Below are 24,022 nucleotides of genomic sequence, written 5' to 3' on the forward strand. Positions count from 1 at the left end.
ATCAAAATATGGACTGTTTATTAAGGAGTGACGCAGAACAAATGGCCATCTGTGCTCATAGGGACCAGGACTATAATCATGTCTTCATGTAAACATGATTTTCCCTTTGATGCTGACAGACCTTTCATCTTTATTTGAGTTTCTCACCACCACAAGACATGTTAGGATTGCAGATACCCTTAACAGACAAATCCATCTAACAGCCCTCAGAACCTCCTTCGGGATATAGCTGTTCTGCACTATGCCATTTGGCTTCCATAGGGCACCGGCATGTATATTGTTTTAGCCTGCCCTCTAGTGGACAACTAACTTACTGATAATAAAAGCGACCATACACAAACGTCCTGGTAATCCTGCACAACAACTCTATCCAGAAGGAGCCAAGTGTAAGTGTGTATCTTGGAAGTTGGATCTATTTGACATTTTACAGAGGTAATTAAAGCAACACTTGATGGATCTATCAGCTAAACGTTATTCATCATACATTTCTCACTGCCTTGGCTGGCCTGATTAATGCCCTGGCTGGCCTGACATGCAGTAAGGAATCATTCCATTGCTTGGGCTGTGAATTTATTATACGATAGCCTACATTGTACATATCTAGGCACAGTCTGAGCACTGTCCTCCCCTCTAGGTGAATGGTCGAATTACTGTTGAGATGGGTCTTAATCAGTCTTGATTTGACATGGGGGTCAATGGACTTCTATGTTTATATATCTTGCCAAAACCCATTACGCGTCATCAAACATAGAAGCTGCGATTGGCTGTTTGCATGTAGTTTACGAGAGTCGAGACACTGTTGCAAAATAAACCTGAGACGTGTGGAGCTGCCTGTGATGATTCTCTGAATTCGATCGGAAACGGTGGCAGAACTATTCTTCAGTCTGAGGATAAGCTACAGTTCTAAAACTATTGGATATGGTTTGTCGTTATCTACTAGACCGCATGGCATAAATTATTAATCCAACTAGTGGTAGGCAATACATTTTACAGTGTACTGTATTGTAGACTATACAGAAATCTTTGTTTTGCATAAGAGGCAAGATCAGAAAATCGTCACTTTTACCCAGAATATTTCTTACACATTAGTAACACTATTATTGAAAGATAAGAAATGGATGAATCAAACGGTTCTTCAAAAAGGACTATTCTGTGTTTATTTGACGTGGACGGCACTCTTACCCCACCGAGAGAGGTAGGCTAAATAACATTTTTCATTATCCCATTGTATTGTGTTTGTCATTTTCTTTCTTCTAATGCTGTCGTACTTGTCAAGGCTTTCTATTTTTAAAGAATTATAGGGCGCTTTGCCAATTGCCGTGCCATCTTGATAGCGCAAAACTGTTGCAACAATGTCAATGTCTTATCTGCTGCAAGGTCTGGAATGTTCCTGCACGTTATGTAATGATTTACTATTTTCTGTCAATATACTTTCTGATAATGTAGGCAAACAGCATCATTTTCTGTCCTTCCAAGTTCTTGCTTTCATATATTATTTAATCCCGTGGTTGTAGCCTACAAATGCAGTCGTCCGCCAACTATTTTGAATGAAACTGAAATGTCTTCGTTTGCATCTGAAGCTTGTATTTCACTAAAAGTAGCGCGCGCCCCATGAAGCAGAGATATAATTAATTTGGAAGAACGTTATGTCCTCCGTCCGTACGAGAACACGACTGTAGGCTACTGTTGCCTACTTGCACAACACGTATGATGTCAAGTTTCATATAGCATCCTGGTGATGGTCAACCCTAGACCACTGTTACACTGCTTATGCTTATTCAAAATACCCTATAACTGCTGTTTCCTGAAAGTTTCAAGTCCGTCCATATGAAGTATCAATTACCTTGCAGCTGTTCGCGCCAATTCTTAAAAGCCCAGTGTTTTATATATATTGCCACACTATTAGTTTGGAATAATACTGTGAAATTGTGAAAATTATAATAATGCCCTTTTAGTGTAAGAGCTGTTTGAAAAGACAGCTGTTTGAATTTCAACCTGCTTTGGTGGGATGGAGTTTTGGCATGCCTGGTGATATAAACCAATGAGAAAGAGACTTCCAAACCTTTCTGCCAATAACAGCAATTTTTTTTGTTTTTCCCCTCCCCACTCAGACCACTCTCAGACAGTCCTAGCTAAATTCTTGCTTGAGAAATTGCTCTTTGCTCTGGAGCTATTTTTTGTTTCTTTTTGACAATTAAGGTACTTAATTTTTACCCAGAAATTATTTGATTTTGAGATAACAACAGCTGCATTGGAACTTTAACAGACAGATAACTGATAGTAAACAACTTAAATTGGGTACATGGGAAAAAGAGTCACATGGAGTTTCTACCCTAAAAACTCTGACTACTTTGATCAAGGATGTTGACATTCATAATGGGGGTACCCTATTAGTTATATCCTCAGCCTCTTTTGACCCTCAGATTTGAAATGCAAGATAATCAATTAATAATCAGTGAAATGGCTCTCTAGTGCTTTTCATAATGATTTCAGTAGTTTAACAAAAATTACTCATTCATATGTTGATAAATGGTTAACTCGGTTACACAACGCTGCATCAAGGAATGTCTTTGCAATTGCCATGTGTGAAAACAGGCAGTTCTCCATGTCTTCAAATAATTAAATTAAACAGGAGGATAAAAATGTTGATTATCCCTCTTATCTCTGCCCATCATCACAAGATGATGTCTTTGTTGTAACATAGCCTACAATATTATTATTTTTTGTCTATTGGCATTCTTGTCTGTGTCTGGATCGGTGATGTAAGAAATGTTCAATGACCGTCGTGTAGGCAGTGTCCAGTTCAGCAGCCGTTGGTCGGTCACAGAGACATAAGTGTGCAGAATAAACCCACTGCCCTTATATTATGTAATGCAGTTTCCTCATGTGAACATGAAGCGGTCCCTGCCTGATCGTCTGCCCAAGTCTCTCTGGCAAGATGGAAAGCTGGTTTAATAGGATTATTTCTGCAGAGGATGAATAAACCACTATCAAAGTTGCTCCTCCTTCAGAGACAGATGCCAATCTCACTCTGTCTATGCTACCTAACCTCACAAACAAAAGCATTCTCCTGCTTTGTGGTCAGACAACAAAAGCAGTTTTCAGGACTGTAAATGCCTGTCTTGTCACAGTTTATATTATGAGTCCCTAAAACTGTGTTTTCAATGATAGACAACACAAACAGGTACAGACTGTGTGTGTGTGTGTGTGTGTGTACGCGCCATGCGTGTGTGCTTACATCCTGCAGAAAATTGACCCTAAGCTGGATGAGTTTTTACAGTCTCTGCGCAGGAAAGTGAAGATTGGCATAGTGGGTGGATCAGACTACTCAAAGATCGCAGAGCAGCTGGGTGAGGGAGATGAAGGTGAGCGTTCCTCATTCTCACTTTGGTCTCATTTCAGTCTCACATATTCACCCTCAAACCCACATTATTGCCTTTCTCTCACAGGGCTTTGCAAACCCCAAAAGGATGTCGCTTTCATGGTCATGAAATTATTTCAGGGAAATTCCCCAGAGAGACAGTTTAGGGGCTTTCATGTTGGCAGCCCACTCTCATTTGACATCAGTCCATAAATAAAAGACATAGACAAAAGCAGCTACATCATAACTGAAGTCTACGCTCCTGGTCTCACATGGATCCAGGTGGAGTTACATGTTTGCTCATGTACCTGTGTTACATTGACACACTGACCCTGTGGTGGAGTTTATACACAGCAGTGGAGACTGGCCACCAACACACTGACAACTGACAGTTATCACTCAGAGCAGCAACAAAAGTAAAGCAACAAACGATAGAGTAAATATAAGTGGGAGTGCTACTAGTGCATTAAAGGTTTTGTTTTCAGTGCATTTTTGTATCAACAGTTCTCTATCCTGATCATCCCCAGACTGCATTATGCAAGACTGATTGAGATGCTCAGTACTTTGATACTCTAGCCATGTGAGATATGTGTACAGTGAATGGACTGGACAGAGATTAAACTGGACTGTTCCAGGTAGTGTTACATAGGTGGTAATCTGCAATGACCAATAATCCCTCTGTACCAGGTACAACATGCCTGTGTTCCAGTTGGGGGTGTATTTTTTAGGCTATGTGCTGGTAGCTTGTGTTATCTATTTACTATGAATGTTCTCACAGTAACACACTTTTACCTAATTTGCCCTCTTTTTCTCTTATAGTGATACAGAAGTTTGACTATGTGTTTGCTGAGAATGGCACGGTGCAGTACAAAGATGGGAAGCTCCTTTCCAAACAGGTGGGTGTGACTGAGGTGAGGGAAGGAGTAAAATATATTTTGGCTCACTAACAAGCTATTTAAACCTGATTCCATGTAAACAACATGCAGGGACAACCTTTTTTCTTGTAAACTGTACTCAGCTAAGAAGATTGGAAGGGAAAGTTATGATTGGGCTTTTAAGAGAACTGCACTGTGTTAATAAGAAAAGACTGTTCAAATATTTGAACTATGTCGTCTGTCCTACAGGCCATCCAGAACCAGATAGGAGAGGAACTACTACAGGACCTCATTAACTTCTGTCTCAGCTACATGGGGCTGATCAAGCTGCCCAAGAAAAGGTGAGACTCCCTCCCTCTGACCTACTTTCAGCTCCTTTTCCTTTCAGCTCCTTTTCCATCCTAGTCATTCAGAGGCCCCATGGCCACTACAACCTGTCTATCACAGCTGTAGGCATTGGAGAAAGGAATGGTGGCTCTGTCAGGAATCCTAAGGGAGAGACTAAGACAGAAGGATTGATCTGTATCTGGGTGGAAATACTTATTTCCTTGAGAAACAAAGCAATTCTGACTTTAATCTCTATAATTTTTGTATGATGGTTGGCAACAAAGCCAGACTAAAGTCTCTTCTTACAGATTAATGCCTTATTCTGCCCTCAGGGGCACCTTTATCGAATTCCGCAACGGAATGCTGAACATCTCCCCCATTGGCCGGAGCTGCACACTTGAGGAGCGAATCGAATTCTCTGAAATTGACAAGGTATTACACAGTATAAGAGTGCCTAAATAATGATCCAAACAGCAGTCATTATCTTCTAAGGAAAACGCCTACACATATAAACTTTTAAAAATGAACAGTAAACAAACAAAGCACGTGTTATTGATTGAGTCATGTTTTCAACCTCTTATAACCTCAAATCACTGCACAGTGCAAGCAGGCATGATTTTCCCTTATACTGTTATGTTGGCTCCTATTAAAAGAGGAAGAGAGTAAACAAGTCAAAATAATGCTGAGCTTTCAAGATGGCTGAACAGACATTGATGTTTCACAGCCACACATTATGGAGGGTCTAGTGGTCTGATGGGTGATGTGGAGAGGCTTAACCGTTAGTGGCCTGAAGCCTGACCCCTTTCGTTAACCTCTTCACAGAGAGAGAAAATCCGGGAGAAGTTTGTTGCGGCCCTGCAGGAGGAGTTTGCTGGGAAGGGTCTACGATTTACGAGAGGTAAGCCAACTGGCACAGGATGTGAGCTGGGAATTAATATCAGTGTAACTATTAGCACCTCTAGTCTTGTATTTCAGTATTCTTTTGTATGCCATCTGTGCATGGTGTGATATCTACATTTGAAGACTCATTTATCTTTCAGATAGAACCCTGTTATGACTTGAATGTACTTGCTCCTTTGCTGTCTTTTCCTTGCTGTTGTTTCCTATCTGCCACTTCACAAAGACGATCTGCCATGCGTAGTCAATCTCCTGGACACATTGTGCCCAACTTCATTAAACATTACTCCCCTGCTCCACTCTCTGAGGTTCAGAGATGTTTTTCTCTGGTTAGTCAGACTAGGTATTTGCTGACTGTAACGAGGTGTGGGGCTTACTTAATGGCCTGTGAAACTGTACACAATTCAGGCAGCTGCACAAACAGCTGGAGATAAGGCTGTTGTCTTCATAAGGCACTCTGTTAAAGCCTTGGGCCATTAGCAGCAGTAGTTACAAACACACACTTTCATCCTTACTTCAACCCTAACTGAGTGACTGCCCTGGGAATCCCTCTGATTGCTGATATTAACTGGGAATCCTTCTGGTTGCTGATGTGGAAGCTGATGCTCATTGCACTGGCAGCAGAGCCAGTTGGAAGGCTGTTTGCACTGCAGCCGCAGAGCCTGATAAAACGAGCCAATGAGAAGGCTAGTGGATAAGATGTATGTGTTTGCTCATTGCAGTCTGTTTCTGCACGTCTACCCTGCCTTGGTTTGTTCACATTTCACATATGCAATGCTGTTTATGCCTATGCAGCACTGTCTGTTCTTACGCCATAGATTTTTGCCCGTGTCACTCAGCTCAAAAGGCAACATTGCAGCGTCACTTCAAATACAGGCACCTTTGTCCTGGCTCTGTTTTCTTTCACCTTTATGGTGCATGGCCAGGGGCGGTAAAGGAACTGTGTGGGGGATGGGCTGAGGATGTGGGTGTTTGTGGCCAATACACCCTCTGATTGGCTGAAACGTCCCTAGCTGTTGCATTTGTGAGCTTTCCCTTAGGGTCAAGCAGCAGTTGCTACATCCATTTCTGGACTAATAAATGAATGATATGTAACCATTGATTCTTGAAGGATATAACTTATAAATGCCATATGATCTTAGTTCAACTGTTGTACCCAATCAGAACACAAAATATAAGCTAGTTTTACTCCAAAGTATGTAAACAAAGTAAATGTAAACAAACACTGTATAGCCTGAAAACATGGTTAAAGTTATACTTTTGATAACATGGATGGTCAGTCCTTGCATTCATAGCTCTGCCTTTGAATTTGAGAGTGCTTACATTTGTCCAGTCCCATCGCCACACCTTTTACTGAAACAGTGGTGAGGAGGGCGCTTTGTTATTGCTTCAACTGCTGATTGCCGCTTTAAACACTGGGGGGTAATGAAGTAGAATCTGAAGGCAGGGGGGATGGGCGAGAAGCAGAATTTAAACTTACTTTGCTGAGGGCTTTTTGTGCACATTCACGGCTCATTGACCTGAATATGTGGCAGAATTTAAAGACTAACTGCTCTGGTTGTAGAATGAAAAGGAAAGAGCGATTTAAAAGAAAGGAGTCAGCCACAGGCTGTGTTTATGGAACTGAGTCCACCTCATGGGGCAGCCTGATGGCTCACATACTGTTAGTGACCTCATGGAGGTCAGCCAAGTAGTGAATAATCACCAATAATAAGACTGGTCTCCCTGGACACAGACTGTATGTCAAAGCCATCACCACACAGTCGATGCACAGGGCATAAATAAGTCTGTTCTGCTGAACTGAGCACAGTGATTGGGGCTTTTAATAACATTTCATGCTTTTCGAGAGGAGAATGTGTTGGGCTCCAAGTCTGTTGCAGAGAAATGGGCAGCATTAACCGGTAGAAGTTGCAGACTTAAAAATATCTCAAAGCTGCTGTTCCTGTAATGGGGGAAATATCACACCTATTTTACATGCATTGGGGATCCTCACTAATCAGTGCATTGACCAACCAAAACAAATATCCCTGACATGGCATGAGAGCTGGTTGTAATGTGTTAATAATCATCACTAAAACATGACTGAGGGTTTATTTTATGGGAGGGACTAATATTCTGTTCAGTAACATGATGTTAAATTGTAATGTATCAATTGAAATTGACTGAATTATTCCCTCTCGTGTGCCTCTCTATTCAGGCGGTCTCATCAGTTTTGACGTGTTCCCTGAAGGCTGGGACAAGAGGCTCTGTCTGGACGTGCTGGAGGGGGAGGGCCTGGACGCTATCTACTTCTTTGGCAACGAGACGTCGTCTGTAAGTGAAGGGGAGGACCTTGTGGACGTGTCAGTGGTGGGGAATGCTCTGAGGCTAAAGATAGCAATGAGAGTAGGATTGTGCTGTGGCTTGAAAGTTAAAGGTTAAAGTTCAGAGATCATTGTTGTTGTCAATCTAAGTGGAGTTGACCCCTGCCTGAAACAATGTTGCATGAGCTTTGTGATGGTTGTGTGTTTATTTAACCTATTTTACTGAGACATAGAGAGAGATAAAGAGTGAGTGAGGAAACAAGGAAAGAGGTCGACAAGGGGGAAAAGGGCAGTCGGTGCAAACCTATTTGTGAACAAGCAGATTCTAAAGCCGTATCTACATTCCTCTCTGTTCAGGGGGGAAACGACTATGAGATCTTCAATGACCCACGGACCATTGGTTTCACAGTATACTCACCAGAGGACACAGCCAGGCACTGTCGAGAGATTTTCTTCAAAGCTCCCGCCAATGAGTCGTGATAAATCGTGCAGCAGGCACTCTCACAGTCAGCTTCCCTTGGGCTCCCCCTGTTGTTCAGGGCAGGTTCTAAGAGCACCTGAAGGAGAAGAGGTGGAGATGGGAGGTAAACCACTACAGATTTGTTAAGTAATCAATGCATTGTTGTTGTATAATATTATTCTAACTAGCACTGGACACATAAAGGGATCATCAGTAATTCACATTGGCTGGACTCCCATGGAAATTACTATGAGATGTGGACAGATCTGCTTTTTTAAAGGGATGATAGCTCAAACAATGTGAGGAAGTTTACTAATGTTTTCAGTTTTTTTATCATGACTAAGTGTTTCTCTAAGGTTTTAATGTAATATCTGACTGTTTAACATCTATCAACCCAATGTTTTTTGTAGCGTGTCCCTGTATTTGTATGTAACATCAAATTAACCATAATGTCTTATAGGCCCTCCTGTAAGACAATCCTCTTTTGTGAATATCATGTGAAGATTTCTATACATTTTGAGTAGATAATGTAAATACCCACTTCTGTTTTGCACTAATATTGATACAGTTATCTGACAAACTGGGTTTTGGATCATTTGTTTTCTTTGTGAATGTAGGAAGTGACTAGTGTTGTCTTTGAACAAAATGGAGCGAGAAAGAGGTTTTTTTCTCTGTGCCAGTCCACTTTCAGATGAAGTGCCTATAGAAAGTCTGCACCCCCTTGAATTTGTAATTGTTTGTCAAGATTTTTACAAATGTAAAAACAAATGATAGCTCAAATATAATTGTTCCTTAAGTATTCACCCCCTTTGTTTAGGCAAGCCTAAATTAGTTCAGAAGTCAAATGTGGCTTAACAAATCACATAATCATTTATATGGACTCACTCTGTGTGAAATAATGGGGGTTTATATTATATTTTTTTATGACCATCTCTTGCTCTGTCCTCCCAGGGCTTTTTCGAAAGCTTCAGAAATAAAGGGCAGTGATTGGTAGATAGATAATAATAACATATCAGACATTGAATATATCTTTAAGCACGGTCAAGTTAATAATTAAGTTGTGGATTATGCATTAAACCACCCAGACACATCAAAGATGCAGTCGTTCTTCTGAACTGAGCTGCAGGACAGGAAGGAAACTGCTTAGGGATGAGACCATTGGGGATTTTAAAACAACTACAGAGTTCAGTGGCTTAGATGGGGAAAAAACTGAGGATGGATCAACAACCTTGTAGTGACTCCACAATAATGACCTAAATGACAGAGTGATAAAAATACACAGAATAAAAATATTCCAAAACATGCAACAAGGCACTAAAGTAATACTGCAAAAAAAACACAGCAAAGGAATATACTTTTTGGCCTAAATGCAAAGCCTTATGTTTGGGGCAAATCCAACACAACACATCACTGAGTAATTGCCTTCATGGTATGGGTATGCTTGACATCGGCAAAGACTGGGGAGTTTTTCAGGATGAAAACCAACGGGATGGAGCTAAGCACAGGCAAAATCCTATAGGAAAACCTGCTTCAGTCTGCTTTACACCAGACTCTGGGAGAGGAATTCATCTTTCAGCAGGCCAATAACCTACAACACAAAGCTGAATATACACTGGAGTAGCTTACCAAGGAGACAGTGAATGTTCTGGAGTGGCCAAGTAACAGTTTTGACTTAAATCTGCTTGACAATCTATGGCAAGACTTGAAAATTGCTATCTAGCCATGATCTCCAACACCTTGACAGAGCTTGAATAATGGGAAAATATTGCATAATACAGGTGTGCAAAGCTCTTATGAGACTTACCCAAGATGACTCAAAGCTGTAATCGCTGTCAAATGTGTTTCTAACATGTATTAACTCAGGGGGGTGAATACTTATCTAATCAAGGTATATAAAAACAAATGTTAGAATTTTTTCTTCCACTTTAACAGAGTATTTTGTGTAGATTGTTGACAAAAAATGATAATTAAATCAATTTGAATTCCACTTTGTTACACAAAATGTGAAGAAATCCAAGGTGGGTGTAGACGTTCTACACAAAAGGGTTCTTCGGCTGTCCTCATAGGAGAACCCGTTTCGGTTCCAGGTTGAAACCGTTTTTATTCCAGCTAGAACTCTTTTGGGTTCGATGTAGAACCCTCAGTGGAAAGGGTTCAACTTGGAACCAAAAAGGGTTCTTCAATGGGGACAGCCGAAAAACCCTTTTAGGATCTAGATTGCACCTTTTTTTCTAAGAGTGTTTAGGCACTGTAGGGAGAAGTCTTACCTCATCTATGCAAATACATATACATTATTCCTGCTACTTCAATCTGCACCACTATAAGAAATGGATCTCACAGATGGCTTATACAGCCTTTACATTACCTACCCAGTATATTCAAAGGTACACGTCCTTTAGTTGTATCCAATCAAATTTTATTAAAAGGTTAATGCCGTCTGCTACAAATATAATAATCTGGATGTCTTCACCTTTCTGCCAAAGGCCATTAGACCTTCCTGAATGACAAAGGTCCAGTGGACTCACTTGTAGTTTGATCGACATACACTAATTGTGAAATCATCATGTGATTGTTGAGTACTGTATTCATTTGAACTATGTTCATTGTAATAAATTATTTTATATCATTGTGCCAAGTGTGACTTGTTATTTCTTTGTACAACAGATGGAAAGTATAACTAAGGCATAGGCATGTCATTCTAATGTCACAGACGATGTATACACCCTTATCTCCAAAGATAAATACAAAAAAAAAGATAAGCCACCATTATTGTGAATCATAAAATGTTATTAGTGCTATTTCAAGGCTCACATGGAAATGAGGGTAAACTATAGCCACAGTGGCTTGTCTAACAGAAAATGCTCTGAACTGTGACCAATGGAAAACCTAGCATTTTAACTAAAACAACCCAAAACAGTAAGAATGAAGGATATAAATATGCATAGAAATGGCCTAAATATGGAAATGGTAAACATAACAGGCAGACATGAAACAAATATAAATAATGGTTCAGTAACAATCAAATGATCATATCAGAACTTAAACAAAAACATTCAAATGTATTTCAATTCCATCGACAGTGTGTTACAGTGTCTCTCAGACAATAGAAAAGTTTCAAATAGTTTCAAAAACCTTACAGTAATTTGCTCATACCATCATGGTGAGTTACAATTTGCAAACAGGACTACAAATTGCCACATGATAAAGCCTAATAGGAGTTGTAGTCTGTTCGGCAGTATTTCAGAATGGAAGTTCAAGTTTTTAAGTGCATTCGTTTGACTACAATACCCAAAACTTAAATCCAGTAACCTCAAAACTAACGGATACAAAAAAATCGAAACAAAATGGTCAAATAAATATATATAAATAAAAGGCAAAAATACAAAGATGGTTGTGTACCTCGAGAAAATATTAATAGTGGCTTTTCCATTCACAGTAAAATATAAATCATTCTTCCAAGCTTTTTTTTGTCTCCCATTACACCCATCTCTCCCTACCTTCTTCTCGATTGCTCTCTCAATCAGACGTTTCCGATTCTGTACCTCTAAACATTTGTCAGTTATTTTCTCTCCAACCTCATTTTGATTTCACACCAATAGTAATGCTTCTCCTCAAAATGGTGTCGGATATCTCATTCTATTTCCTCCACCACTCTGCTCTGTCCCCTCACCCATTTTCAGTACCTTCAAGTTGAACATATTCTCCTCCCTTACTTGCTTTTATGACTTATCAATCCAGTCTGTACCAACCACATCCTAGTTCACGGATGGCCAACTTGTGTCCTGAGGAGCCAGTCAGTGTATCTAGAGTTTTGTTCCAGCCCAGCTCTAGCACACCTGATTTAGACAGACTCTCCAGCACCAGTTGGCCGTCCCTGCCTGCCCTAGCCAGACCCCTCAACTTCCCACCCTAGCCCTCCCCACCCTAGCCAAGTGTAGATAAACAGGCCAGCGCAGAAGCCTAGCTCTCGTCTAGCTGGCTGATGATCTGGCCAGACCAGGTCTCATGCTTCGTCCCTGGGTTCAGATGAACGATCTTCACCTCCACGGCCTGGATCTTCAGGTTTTTGGGTGGGATCCGGGAGACTTTGTATGTGACCTCATCTCCTTCAACTGGGACATACTCGCCCTCGATACTGAAATAGATTGAATTAATGGTTTAGATGTTCATTTACTGCACAATATGAATATGCAGTCAGTTCTTGCTCTGAACCTTGCCATATTTTATCTGACACTGAACACTGATGTTACATTGTTGCTCTGAGATAGAAAGCTATGAACAGAATATTAAAAAAACAGGGCATTCTGTTCATTTTAGAAATTGCCAAGCTAAAGAAGGCTGTTGTAGTGATGAAGGCCACTCACTCCGAGATGTGAACAAATATGTCATCTCCGCCATTGGTTGGACGGATGAAGCCATGACCTTGTGACCTGCAGAAGCTCTTGCACACACCCTTAAACGCTGGCCCTGAGGTGGCCCGCACCGTGCTGAATAGACAGGGGAGAGAGCATCATGTCCACTCTCAACAAAACATTACATCAACACACCATATCCCTTCTGCTACTGCTTGTGGAAAGTTATTCTCTAAGAAGTTAAGGAATGTATATATAAACGTCATAAAAGTGAAGGATAATAAACATGCACTATCAAACCAATTCTAATACAGAAACGCATTCATGAGCAGCATATCTAGTTGCTTACGCTGAATAGGTGCGGTTGCGTTTGGTGGGCAGTGGGCTGGGCAGTGACCGGGGCGGCGCTCCCCTTTCCCACACACGGCTGCCCTCCCTCAAGAAGGGGAAGGAGAGGGAAAGGGGTGCAGCCCGGGGGGAGCGCAGAGGGACCTCTGAGGGGGACGTCAGGCTGGGGTCTGCCATGGCTGAGGCACGGGCCAGGTCGCTCTTCTTACCACTCTTCTGGTTCTTCACCACCTGGCCTGATGCTGACACTCCAGTTATGTGTTTATCTGCTCACTGTCGCTGCTTTAATATATCTTGCTACTGAGTACACAGGTCAGTTTGTTTCAGCAAGTTTCTTAAGGGGCCTGCTGTGAAGAAAGAAAGAGAAGAAAACAAACAAAAGTAAAAGGCGAAAGTTGAACCAGAAGGAACAACTGAAACAAAGACAGATTTCATTAAGTTCATCCCTACTGCAGAGAACATTATGTATCATTCATAACAGCTTCATATTAAAATGGATGTTTGGATTTACATTACTGGACACTTATGAAGCCATTTAGTCGAACTACCCTGGTTAAGAGTATCAGCCTAGTGGCAATGTTTTACCAAAAAGGACACTGGCAGCCTCTCAATTCATTACAGACCATTTTTACTTTCAAATCCCTTACATTTCAACTGCAAACCATTCCTAAGTCTGCCCACAAACAATAACAGGCTCAACTTAAATATATGACTGTTGTTTACATTATGTATCAAGTCCTTCAAGCTCAAGAAGAGCACAGCTTTAGGAATAGCTGCAACAAAAGCAGTTAAATAATGGTTAAATAAAAATGAAGATAGTGTGTGCTGTGTCCTAAGGCCATGATGGCTTTGCATGGTTTAAGATTGTTACATTCTTTCGCTCTGCCTGCATCATCAAGGTTACAGTAAATCAGAGTTCTCTGACAGCTCGCATGTTGAGAACGCCGTCGACAGAGCTGCTGGCAAAACACTAGCTGTGTGTTTCTGACGTCACCATACAATACTGGAAAGCGTTGGATAATGACTGCAAACCAAAACATTAGGGCTGCTACATTGTAACACCAAAATGGTTAAATTAGAAAAGTAGATGATCCTTTCACGCGAATGCTAATTGACCGTTTAAAGAAGGATAGGAATCCGTTTTTATAAAATAAATGAAAAAAGAGAAACAGTGAAGCCTATCTCTCTGGATACTTTCTCTGGGCTACATCAGAATTAAATATCTGAAATAGTCAGTTGATTCGGCTCAACGTGTCTAAATATCGCAAGAAAAATCCCTCTACGTAAGACATTCATAACATTGTATGATTCATCATGTTGTGGAGGCGTGCATTTCGGGCTAAGTGGATGACCAGTTTGCATTGCCAAATTATTCTGTAATAAACACGCATATCTTCCGACTTTTTATAATTTCCAGAACATTCGAAAAATCGGAGCGCGCAAACAGAGACGGTATAGGGATGGGAGGATGAGTAGCCTCGTCAAAGGTATTATATACCCAACAGTTGTCCTTATCATACATTTCCTTTAGCCTATACTTTGGTCAAAAAGGCGACACAGATGTTCTACAATCCAAACAATAGCTGGCATACCCATACTTGAATATTTGTACAATTATTTAAAAAAACATGGGCCTACTTACTGCATTGCTAGAGTCCGTTTGTCGGTAGAGGACGGGTGTGTGCCTTGTCAGTTACTATTATATAACATTAATTAAATAAATAACTCCAGTAAATACGCGTAGTCGCGGAATACCCTGATCTGTGCGGTGTGTTGTTGAGGCTGCGCAGCTGCCGCTGGCTGAGATTACACCGTAGTTGAGAGAATGGGCGTGATGTTTAATTTGTAGGCATAACAAGACTGCTATGCTCATACGCGTCAAATCAGTTATTACATTAAACAATTAGGTATCCGTATTGTAAACCATACTGATGTATTCCTTCATGTAATGGTGTAAGTAAAAATATCCAAAATCAAGATCAGAATATGATACATTCATTTGACCTGGAAGAAACTGGCTTCTATGGTTTATCAAAAATGTTGTTAGGTGCTTCAGAGGACCAACTTCACACCCACTAAAATACACAAATTATAGTGAGGTGTAGTGCTTGTGGGTTCATGACAGCCCTTCCCAAGGACTGTACTTTTTAAATTATATTTTTGGGATACATGTCCTATACACAATTATAAACTGGGTGGTTCGAGCCCTGAATGCTGATTGGCTGAAAGCAGTGGTATATCAGACCATATACCACAGGTATGACAAAACATGTATTTGTATTGCTCTAATTACAGTTGGTAACCAGTTTATAACAGCAATAAGAAACCTCAGGGGTTTGTGATATATGGCCAATATACCATGGCTAAGGGCTGTGTCCAGGCACTCTGAGATGCGTTGTGCCTAAGAACAGCCCTTAGCCGTGGTATATTGGCCATATACCATCATGTCCTTGGGCCTTATTGCTTAAATAACCCAACTCAAAATCATGCAAACAAAAATGATCACTGATGAAACATTATACTGGTCACAAAGACAACACACAATTGTATATTTAGGCACACTCACTCCATTATTTGTTCAACTGAACACTCACAGACTTACATGGTGACACTAAATAGGCCAATTGGGGCCCTTTAGTCAGTCTTTCTTAGTCATGTGCACCGGGTGTAACTGCTGGTACGTTAACAGTTATGGTGGTAGTATTTACAATATACAGGGGGAAGTGGATCTACACCTTTGCAAGTGAGGCAGTTTCCATGTCCCCGGCCTGGGTGCTCTATTAGAAATCCTTGCTACTGGTCCCTTGTCCTTGGGTCTGCCATTCCTATTATGGGAATCCTGGCTCCTCTACTTGAGCCCAAAGTTCTGTGTCTATTAGCCTTGTGGACACTTCACAGAGGCATGTTTCTCCAGTGTTAAAGTCACAACCTGGGAGGAGTGACTGAGAAGGGTCTAAAAAAGAAGGTTTATGTCCAGCAGCTGGGATGAATACTTGACAGCCGTCTCCCGTTTTCTGTACTGTAATGGTCTCTCCTTTCGCTAGCTGTTCCACCAGGACAGGAGGCCCAAGCCTGGCTCGCTAATGGTACCCTGATACACAAGAAAGGCAGGGAGGGAAGGGGTGGAATTAATTATGGCCATTATTAGAAAGAACTGACTTATAGTATTGAAAAAGACCTCAAAATAGTAATTTGTAATAAGGATGTATGATAAAACCAAAAGTACAACTATGTGACGGACATCACCGTGCTGCTAACAGTTTTGCCTCCTCGAACGAGTGGTCCTTTGCTTCGCAAGCACAAGTGACCGCCCTGCTTGACAAAGTACTAACCAGTTGTACTACCCAAAAGGTACCAATTCAGCAGCACAATCACCATAGACTTAAGACGGCTCCAGTGCCCCAAAGCTTGTTTTAGCATGGGCAGCATCATTGAGGACTTTCAAAATGTTGAAGTAGTCAACTGGGTGGGACTTCCTATGGGTTAAGGAAAGATCACATAATTCCATCCAGGTCATCAGGAGAATTCGGGCCAATGAATTATACTCCTGATCAAACATTCCATACTTGCTCACTGGACGTTTTGAGTGAGCTTACCGGTACCATTTAACTCAGTCACATATACTGTATATGGATACTTGAAATTATTCAATTCACAACAATAGTAACAATAAGTCTGTCTTATATCAATGAGCGCCTTCTTACTAGCAGTGTGTAAGGGGCCTCTTTCTTCTGGCCACCCTCCTCTGCTCCTGGAGCTGCAGGGGAGTTGGTTGCTGCGGCAGAAGGGCCTGTGGGCGACGTGTCCAGGAAGACTTCATCTGTGACCCGGAAGCGGATGTCCTCACCTTGGTCCATGTAGAGGTCATGGGCCCCTTCGTCCGTCTCATACTCCCACACCCACACCTGCTCCGCTTCATCGCTGAGGCAGCAGTCAAGGAGCGCTTGCTGGATTGCTATATTTTCAGTAGCTTTTACAGGTAAACTAAAATGTCTATCAGATAGCTATCAACATGAGGAGTTGAATTAACATTTACATGATTGTATTCCAGAGCCATCTACTGCAACTCAGCTTTAAGCAACAAATTGTCAAATGTGCACATTGGTAAGAAATACACAAACACACATCACTGGGCAGGATACAATTTTGCAGGCTGCTGTAGGGACTCTGGGGGAATGACGATGTCATCAAAGAATCCTAGGCTGACTATGAAACAAAATATGGCATTGTGAACAAATCTATACAGACAGACTGCCACATCAATGTTATACTTCATACTGAGACATTCTCCCTGTTGATCCACTTTATACATTGAGAGAGAGACAGGGTCGGTAGAAATCACACTGCAGTGTGTACAGACTCCTCTGGGGCTGTGGCGGCGGTGTATAAAAAGCATCTGACCCAAATTAGTGTATCAGCAAATCACAGCAAGTGCTCTTATTTTCACACGAGGCCTATTAGTCCAGAATAGACATAGGTACAGTTGAAGTTGGAAGTTTACAGACACTTAGGTTGGAGTCATTAAAACTCGTTTTTCAACCACTCCACAAATTTATTTCGAACAAACTATAGTTTTGGCAAGTGGGTTAGAACATCTACTTTGTGCATGACACAAGTAATTTTTCCAACAATTGTTTTCAGACAGACTATTTCACTTATAATTCACTGTATCAAAATTCCAGTGGGACAGAAGTTTACATAAACTAAGTTGACTGTGCCTTGAAACAGCTTGGAAAATTCCAGAAAATGATGTCATGGCTTTAGAAGCTTCTGATTGACATAATTTGAGTCAATTGGAGGTGTACCTGTGGATATATTTCAAGGCCTACCTTCAAACTCTTTGCTCTTTGCTAGTATAGCTTTGTGAATCAATTACATCATCAAGTCAAGAGTCCAAATCTAAACAGGCTACAGTAGTTGTCATGGCATTATATATATATATATATATATATATATATATATATATATATATATATATATATATATATATATATATGGTGTGACAGACTGAAGTCCCTTTACATAAGACCCTTTACATAAGACAAGGCAACAGAAGGGTAAGATCACCATCAGGCAGGACTGGCGATCACTGCTCACTGACCGACAACACACCAAAAAAAACACAGCCATAGGGGGACCTTAGTGCAATTAGCATAAAGAACATTGGTTATTTCATTGTGTCCATCATTCATTAAAAATGGTCATACTTGGCAGAATCCTAACATCCTAATCCAGACATCATGGGAAAATCAAAAGAAATCGACCAAGACCGCAGAAAAAAAATTGTAGACCTCCACAAGTCTGGTTCAGCCTTGGGAGCAATTTCCAAACGCCTGAAGGTACCACGTTCATCTGTTCAAACAATAGTACGCAAGTATAAACCCCATGGGACCACGCAGCTGTCATACCGCTCAGGAAGGAGGCGTGTTCTGTCTCCTAGAGATGAACGTACTTTGGTGCGAAAAGTGCAAATCAATCCCAGAACAACAGCAAAGGACCTTGTGAAGATGCTGGAGGAAACAGGTACAAAAGTATCTATAGCCACAGTAAAACGAGTCCTATATCGACATAACCTGAAAGGCCGCTCAGCAAGGAAGAAGCCACTGCTCCAAAACCGGCAAAAAATACCAGGCTATGGTTTGCAAATGCACATGGGGACAAAGATCTTACTTTTTTGAGAAATGTTCTCTGGTCTGATGAAACAAAAATAGAACTGTTTGGCCATAATGACCATTGTTATGTTAGGAGGGAAAAGGGGGAAGCTTGCAAGCTGAAGAACACCATCCCAACCGTGAAGCACGGGGGTGGCAGCATCATGTTGTGGGGGTGCTTTGCTGCAGGAGGGACTGGTGCACTTCACAAAATAGATGGCATCACGAGGACGGAAAATTATGTGGATATATTGAAGCAACATCTCAAAACATCAGTACGGAAGTTAAAGCTTGGTCACAAATGGGTCTTCCAAATGAACAATGACCCCAAGCATACCTCCAAAGTTGTGGCCAAATGGCTTAAGGACAACAATGTCAAGGTATTGGAGTGGCCATCACAAAGCCCTGACCTCAACCCTATAGAACATTTGTGGGCAGAACTGAAAAAGCGTGTGCGAGCAAGGAGGCCTACAAACCTGACTCAGTTATACCAGCTCTGTCAGGAGGAATGGGACAAAATTCTTATTGTGGGAAGCTTGTGGAAGGCTACCCGAAACGTTTGACCCAAGTTAAACAATTTAAAGGCAATGCTACCAAATACTAATTGAGTGTACGTAAACTTCTGACCCACTGGGAATGTGATGAAAGAAATAAAAGCTGAAATAAATCATTCTCTACTATTATTCTGACATTTCACATTCTTATAATAAAGTGGTGATCCTAATTGACCTTAGACAGGGAATTTTCACCAGGATTAAATGTCAGGAATTGTGAAAAACAGTTTAAATGTATTTCAATAAGGTGTATGTAAACTTCCGACTTCAACTGTATATGCGTTATGGACAATGCTGTTGCACAGAGTCATATAGGCTACTAGGACTTAACATTCAGATGGGTGGGGAGAAAACTGGAAGGTGGGGGGAAAGATGAGGTGTTTCTCTCACCATGTACTCCTTCTTGACTGCAGTACTTGATCTTTCCAACAAGAATCTCATCCAAAAAAGGGTGGAACACAACATACCTGAAGTGGACTAACAGAGTAGGGAAAAGATAAGGTCACATCAAAATGGACAGTCAGTCCTAAGAGAAAGTCCCTGCCCAGAAATATCTCCTAGGCCGTGACCTCCAGGCACTTGTGTAGATCTGATAGTAATATGGTGCAATACGGTGAAAGTTACACCTAACCTATCAGAGGGCAAGGTGGAGCTACTTGTATAACATATGGAATGCCTTTTGGGTCTTTGCGTGTCAAAAAAGATACGCGTCAAATAAGCTTTTAATTTGACGTGTCAAATAACAAAATTCTATTCTAGAATGTTGTGTGAACTAAATGTGCATGCGCAAGCTCGAGCGCCACCACTATAGTCAGTAGCACGGTCAAAGCTGGGGGAGAAAAGTCTGCAAACAATCACACACATCGGCCACAATGTGTTTACAATACCCCTTTGGTAATAAGCCATTATTTGTTCGACTGAATTGGAAAACGTCAGTGTGAGCATTTGAAATAAGATCAGGATCAAACGAGCAGGATCAAGAATGTTAGCTAGGTAGTCCAACATTCTCCCAGACTTCAACCATTCCAGAGGCAGGGGAGAAAGGATGGTGAACCTGCTGCTTCTGACACCTAGCTAGTAACCGAATATGCTGCTGGATCGAATCCCCGAGCTGACAAGGTAAAAATCTGTCATTCTGCCCCTGAACAAGGCAGTTAACCCACTGTTCCTAGGCCGTCATTGTAAATAAGAATTTTCTTAACTGACTTGCCGAGTTAAATAAAAAGGTAAAATAAAAAAATACTATTTATTTAATCTGCCTATGAACTCTACAGGCTACAACGTAACATATCATTGCGTGACTCCAAGTTAACCTTGACAAGATGGTTATTATATCAATAGTTGCAGGGTTTCGACCATGATTATTGCATAATCTTTCACAGGCCAAAAAATTATCCACCCTTGTCTCGTGTATTTTGTGTTGTTGACATTTTGCCCTCAAATGTGCTGTCCATCAGGCCTGCTGTGAGTTTATTTTTTTAATGTGTAATTCATCTGCATGAAATGGTTGGATGGAAACCTGCTTAATGTCGCTGATAGGCCTACATGTTTTATATGAATATTGATTTGCAGGTAACAAGTGAATACATTGTTTTAGGATTGAGCCCAAAAATGTATTCACTTGTTACCTGCAAATCCATATTCATGCAATAATCGTGGTCAAAACGCAGCAAAATAATACAAATAAAATAAAAACGGCACTGGTCCAATGAATGTGATTATTTTCGAACGCTCCACATGGAATTATTACTTTGTCTTAACCTGTATTTTTTCTACCTTAGATAAGACAACGTAATAATTCCATGTGGAGCGTTCGAAAATAATCACATTCATTGGACCAGTGCCGTTTTTTATTTGTATTATTTTGCTGCGTTTTGACCACGATTATTGCATGAATATGGATTTGCACATTAAATTACACATTACACATTAAAAAAATAAACTCACAGCAGGCCTGATGGACAGCACATTTGAGGGCAAAATGTCAACAACACAAAATACACGAGACAAGGGTGGATAATTTTTTTGCCTGTGAAAGATTATGCAATAATCATGGTCGAAACCCTGCAACTATTGATATAATAACCATCTTGTCAAGGTTAACTTGGAGTCACGCAATGATGTTACGTTGTAGCCTGTAGAGTTCATAGGCAGATTAAATAAATGGTGGTTAAAGGCACAGTGCAGTCAAAACTGCAATTTATATATATTTACACACTATAAGGTTGGAATAATACTGAAATTGAAAATAATGATAATGCCCTTTTACTGTAAGCACTGTTTGAAAAGACAACCTGAAATTTCAGCCTGTTTTGGTGGGATGGAGTTTTGGCCTGCCTAGTGAAATGATTTGATATTAAGATACAAATGGCTATACTGGCCCTTTAAGTACACTGTAAGCTTGCAAATGTCCAATAAATATCGAGGGTATTATTTGATTGCTAGTGACATGATCGGTGTTTGGCTTTATCAAATAAAAATGATCTCGCGCTTATCCACATCTCATCATATAACCTACTCTGTCAACTTTATAAGTGAACTGTTGTCTAGAGAGCATGCGCCAAAACCAGATTGAGCACATTTGCTATTTATTGTAACAGTTTGTGACAAAACCATCAGTCGAGTTGAAAATGCAATGGAAACATTGAACTTCCATTTTTTTATTCGGTACAAAGAAATGTAAGCACAAAAGGGCTTTTTATGTGCACTGTCATCACACAGCTTTTTATCTGCAACAAGTCCTTTTGATGGAAACCCACCTCTGCTGGGAAAATGTGCATAATATTTTTATGCTGATTTTTAAATATTCACATGAAAATCTGTCGCAAATTGTAATTTCCTTACCTTTGGTGTGGGAAGCTCCATCACCTGGAAATATGTAGGAATCCTCCAGTTTTGTGATGTCATACAAACAGATACAGAGGCCAACCTGGTAAACCACCTGTGGCGATGCAGGTAAAGAACAACCAAACATAAATAAAGCAGATAAGTTAAAAAGACTACAATGTCACAATTGTGTTAGGCTAAACAAAGCAAACAATAAAAGATTAACTCAGCTGACAATATACAGAACCCCTGTCCAATGATGAATAGGGGAGTAGGTTACAGTATCTTTGGTACTGCATCCTCTCACCTTATTGGCCAATTTCTTGTTGAGTTCTTCGGCTATGGCTTCATTGAACTGCCGCTGGAAATTCCATGGGGGGATTCTGACAGTGTCAACCATCTCCACTGCCACGAACATGATTCTGGTCCGAGGAAAAACAAGAAACAATATACAGTAGTTATGAAATCACAGAAAAATACCTTTCAGACAGGGTGGTATGACAGTAAGTCTGTCATATGTTAAAGTGCTATCGCACAGGTACATACATTTACCAGCATATTAAATTCCATTGTTACAGTGTAATGTAGCTAGTAACGTATAACAATTTCACCAATAAACATGTTATCTCCCTAGTTAGCTAACACAGCATCACTGTCCTGAAACTGTTAACGTTACCTACCTTTCCTTTGAATCGTTTAAACTACTCAAATTATTTAAATTCTGACAATGTATCTTCAACTGCAAGGATCAACATCGTATTAGTTTGAATAAATACTGGTATCATAGATAAATTGACACCAAAATCCCCATCTTCATGTCGCTAGCTTCATAAAAATTTTTTTTTTACACGTGTTATTGATTTACTACATTACCGTGACCGTTTACGGCAGGTCACAATCTTAAAGGCACAGAACGCTTCTTTTTTTTGCTGAAATTTTATTTTAGTATTTTGTTCGTTAAAGTTCTTGGCTTCCTGCTCTGGTCTCCTTTCCTTATCTGGTCTACTGATCTGAGAACTCATATATTTGTTCTCACCTGCCCAGTTCTTACTATTGAGATACACATTATTTGTCCTTACGCTCAGTCATGCAGTTTCCTCTGTATGATGTACCTGGGAAGTACTTACATTAACATTTTTTTTAAACAGAATACAAACACATTAATAGTGAGTTTCCCTTGAGGATTTACCCTGGTTGTTAACCCAAAAAACTCAGACTTGTCTGTTTTACATAACACTGGCTAACTGGGAACTTCAGCACCTTCTCACAAATCAACCATCTTGAATGACGCAGAGGTTGTTGATTCTGCTCGCCCTGTCTTTAGTGTCACACTCCTGAAGGAAATACAATTACACTGGAGCTTACATTAAACATAAAACACTGGCAACCCACTGGTGTGGGGGTAGAGGTCTTCATGGGTTTGACTGAATCCAAAATTCGGGTTCAATTGTTCTCGGGTCCATTCAGGTGCGGGTCACCCTTTAAAAAAAATGTGTTTGGGCATTCCGAGTGATGCAGCGGTCTAAGGCACTGCATTGTTGGCCCAGCGTCGTCCGGGTTAGGAGAGGGTTTGGCCGGCCGGGATTTCCTTGTCCCATCGCACTCTCCTTGTGGCAGGTCAGGTGCCTGCAAGCTGAATACGATCGCCAGCTGGACCGTGTTTCCTCCGACACATTGGTGCGGCTGGTTTCCGAGTTAAGCGAGCAGTGTGTCAAGAAGGAGAGGGGTTTGGCACGGTCGTGTTTTGGAGAATGCATGGCTCTCGACCTTCACCTCTCCCGAGTCCATAGTGTAGTTGTAGTGATGGGACAAGACTAACTACCAATTGGATATGGCAAAATTGGGGAGAAAAAGGGGGAAATTGGCCTTGGGTTTGGGTCCAACTTTTAGGACCCATGAAGATCTCTAGTGTGGGGGTAAGTCTCATTCGAAAAGCACCATAATTGCATATTTCCACTAGGGACTTACCTCAGTGTTTTACCAAAAAGGCTCAGACTTGTTTCCAATTCCACAGCCCTGCTCCAAAGAAAATAACACTAGACTAGAGTCTACATTAACATAGTCACTG

General features: G+C 40.8%; 3 protein-coding genes across 7 annotated transcripts; 1 reads left to right on the forward strand and 2 right to left on the reverse strand.

Moving 5' to 3' along the window:
* Positions 1-713: 713 nt before the first annotated feature.
* Positions 714-10,854, forward strand: LOC139577029 (phosphomannomutase 1-like). 3 transcript variants are annotated; one of them, XM_071403767.1, is made up of 8 exons: positions 714-1,195; positions 3,281-3,365; positions 4,181-4,272; positions 4,486-4,577; positions 4,896-4,995; positions 5,386-5,461; positions 7,658-7,773; positions 8,121-10,854. In XM_071403767.1, the coding sequence occupies exons 1-8, from the start codon at positions 1,115-1,117 to the stop codon at positions 8,241-8,243; spliced, it is 765 nt and encodes a 254-aa protein (XP_071259868.1). In that variant the 5' UTR covers positions 714-1,114; the 3' UTR covers positions 8,244-10,854. The 3 variants fall into 3 exon arrangements, with proteins under 3 accessions (XP_071259868.1, XP_071259852.1, XP_071259859.1); XM_071403751.1 differs by having other exon boundaries at positions 719-1,195; positions 3,248-3,365; XM_071403758.1 differs by having other exon boundaries at positions 770-1,195; positions 3,248-3,365; positions 4,181-4,257.
* A 134-nt stretch (positions 10,855-10,988) lies between these two features.
* LOC139577056 (cold shock domain-containing protein C2-like) lies at positions 10,989-14,682 on the reverse strand. Its single transcript, XM_071403809.1, has 4 exons — positions 14,566-14,682; positions 12,925-13,270; positions 12,588-12,710; positions 10,989-12,358 (listed from the first exon to the last, which is right to left on the reverse strand). The coding sequence occupies exons 2-4, from the start codon at positions 13,098-13,100 to the stop codon at positions 12,184-12,186; spliced, it is 474 nt and encodes a 157-aa protein (XP_071259910.1). The 5' UTR covers positions 13,101-13,270; positions 14,566-14,682; the 3' UTR covers positions 10,989-12,183.
* Positions 13,535-23,942, reverse strand: LOC139577046 (DNA-directed RNA polymerase III subunit RPC8-like). Of its 3 annotated transcripts, none has more exons than XM_071403778.1 (7): positions 22,635-23,535; positions 22,262-22,376; positions 21,973-22,069; positions 19,519-19,605; positions 17,066-17,129; positions 16,628-16,844; positions 13,535-16,014 (listed from the first exon to the last, which is right to left on the reverse strand). In XM_071403778.1, the coding sequence occupies exons 2-7, from the start codon at positions 22,370-22,372 to the stop codon at positions 15,964-15,966; spliced, it is 627 nt and encodes a 208-aa protein (XP_071259879.1). In that variant the 5' UTR covers positions 22,373-22,376; positions 22,635-23,535; the 3' UTR covers positions 13,535-15,963. The 3 variants fall into 3 exon arrangements, with proteins under 3 accessions (XP_071259879.1, XP_071259888.1, XP_071259898.1); XM_071403787.1 differs by lacking the exon at positions 22,635-23,535 and adding an exon at positions 23,923-23,942 and having other exon boundaries at positions 15,449-16,014; XM_071403797.1 differs by lacking the exon at positions 19,519-19,605 and having other exon boundaries at positions 15,449-16,014; positions 22,635-23,868.
* Between the last annotated feature and the right edge of the window lie 80 nt (positions 23,943-24,022).

Source organism: Salvelinus alpinus, chromosome 1 (genome assembly GCF_045679555.1).
Source record: "Salvelinus alpinus chromosome 1, SLU_Salpinus.1, whole genome shotgun sequence".
NCBI lineage: Eukaryota > Metazoa > Chordata > Actinopteri > Salmoniformes > Salmonidae > Salvelinus > Salvelinus alpinus.

Bases quoted from the DNA above. Each gene is read 5' to 3' on its own strand.
- LOC139577029 (XM_071403751.1), top strand. From the start codon at position 1,115: ATGGATGAATCAAACGGTTCTTCAAAAAGGACTATTCTGTGTTTATTT. The intron at 1,196-3,247 runs GTAGGCTAAATA...TACATCCTGCAG, and splicing joins CTCTTACCCCACCGAGAGAG to AAAATTGACCCTAAGCTGGA. The intron at 5,462-7,657 runs GTAAGCCAACTG...CTCTCTATTCAG, and splicing joins GGGTCTACGATTTACGAGAG to GCGGTCTCATCAGTTTTGAC.
- LOC139577056 (XM_071403809.1), bottom strand. From the start codon at position 13,100: ATGGCAGACCCCAGCCTGACGTCCCCCTCAGAGGTCCCTCTGCGCTCC. The intron at 12,711-12,924 runs GTAAGCAACTAG...CTGTCTATTCAG, and splicing joins CGCAACCGCACCTATTCAGC to CACGGTGCGGGCCACCTCAG. The intron at 12,359-12,587 runs GTGAGTGGCCTT...AATCTATTTCAG, and splicing joins ATATTTGTTCACATCTCGGA to TATCGAGGGCGAGTATGTCC.
- LOC139577046 (XM_071403778.1), bottom strand. From the start codon at position 22,372: ATGTTCGTGGCAGTGGAGATGGTTGACACTGTCAGAATCCCCCCATGG. The intron at 22,070-22,261 runs GTGAGAGGATGC...GCATCGCCACAG, and splicing joins ACAAGAAATTGGCCAATAAG to GTGGTTTACCAGGTTGGCCT. The intron at 16,015-16,627 runs GTAAGAAGGCGC...CTTGTGTATCAG, and splicing joins AGGCCCCTTACACACTGCTA to GGTACCATTAGCGAGCCAGG.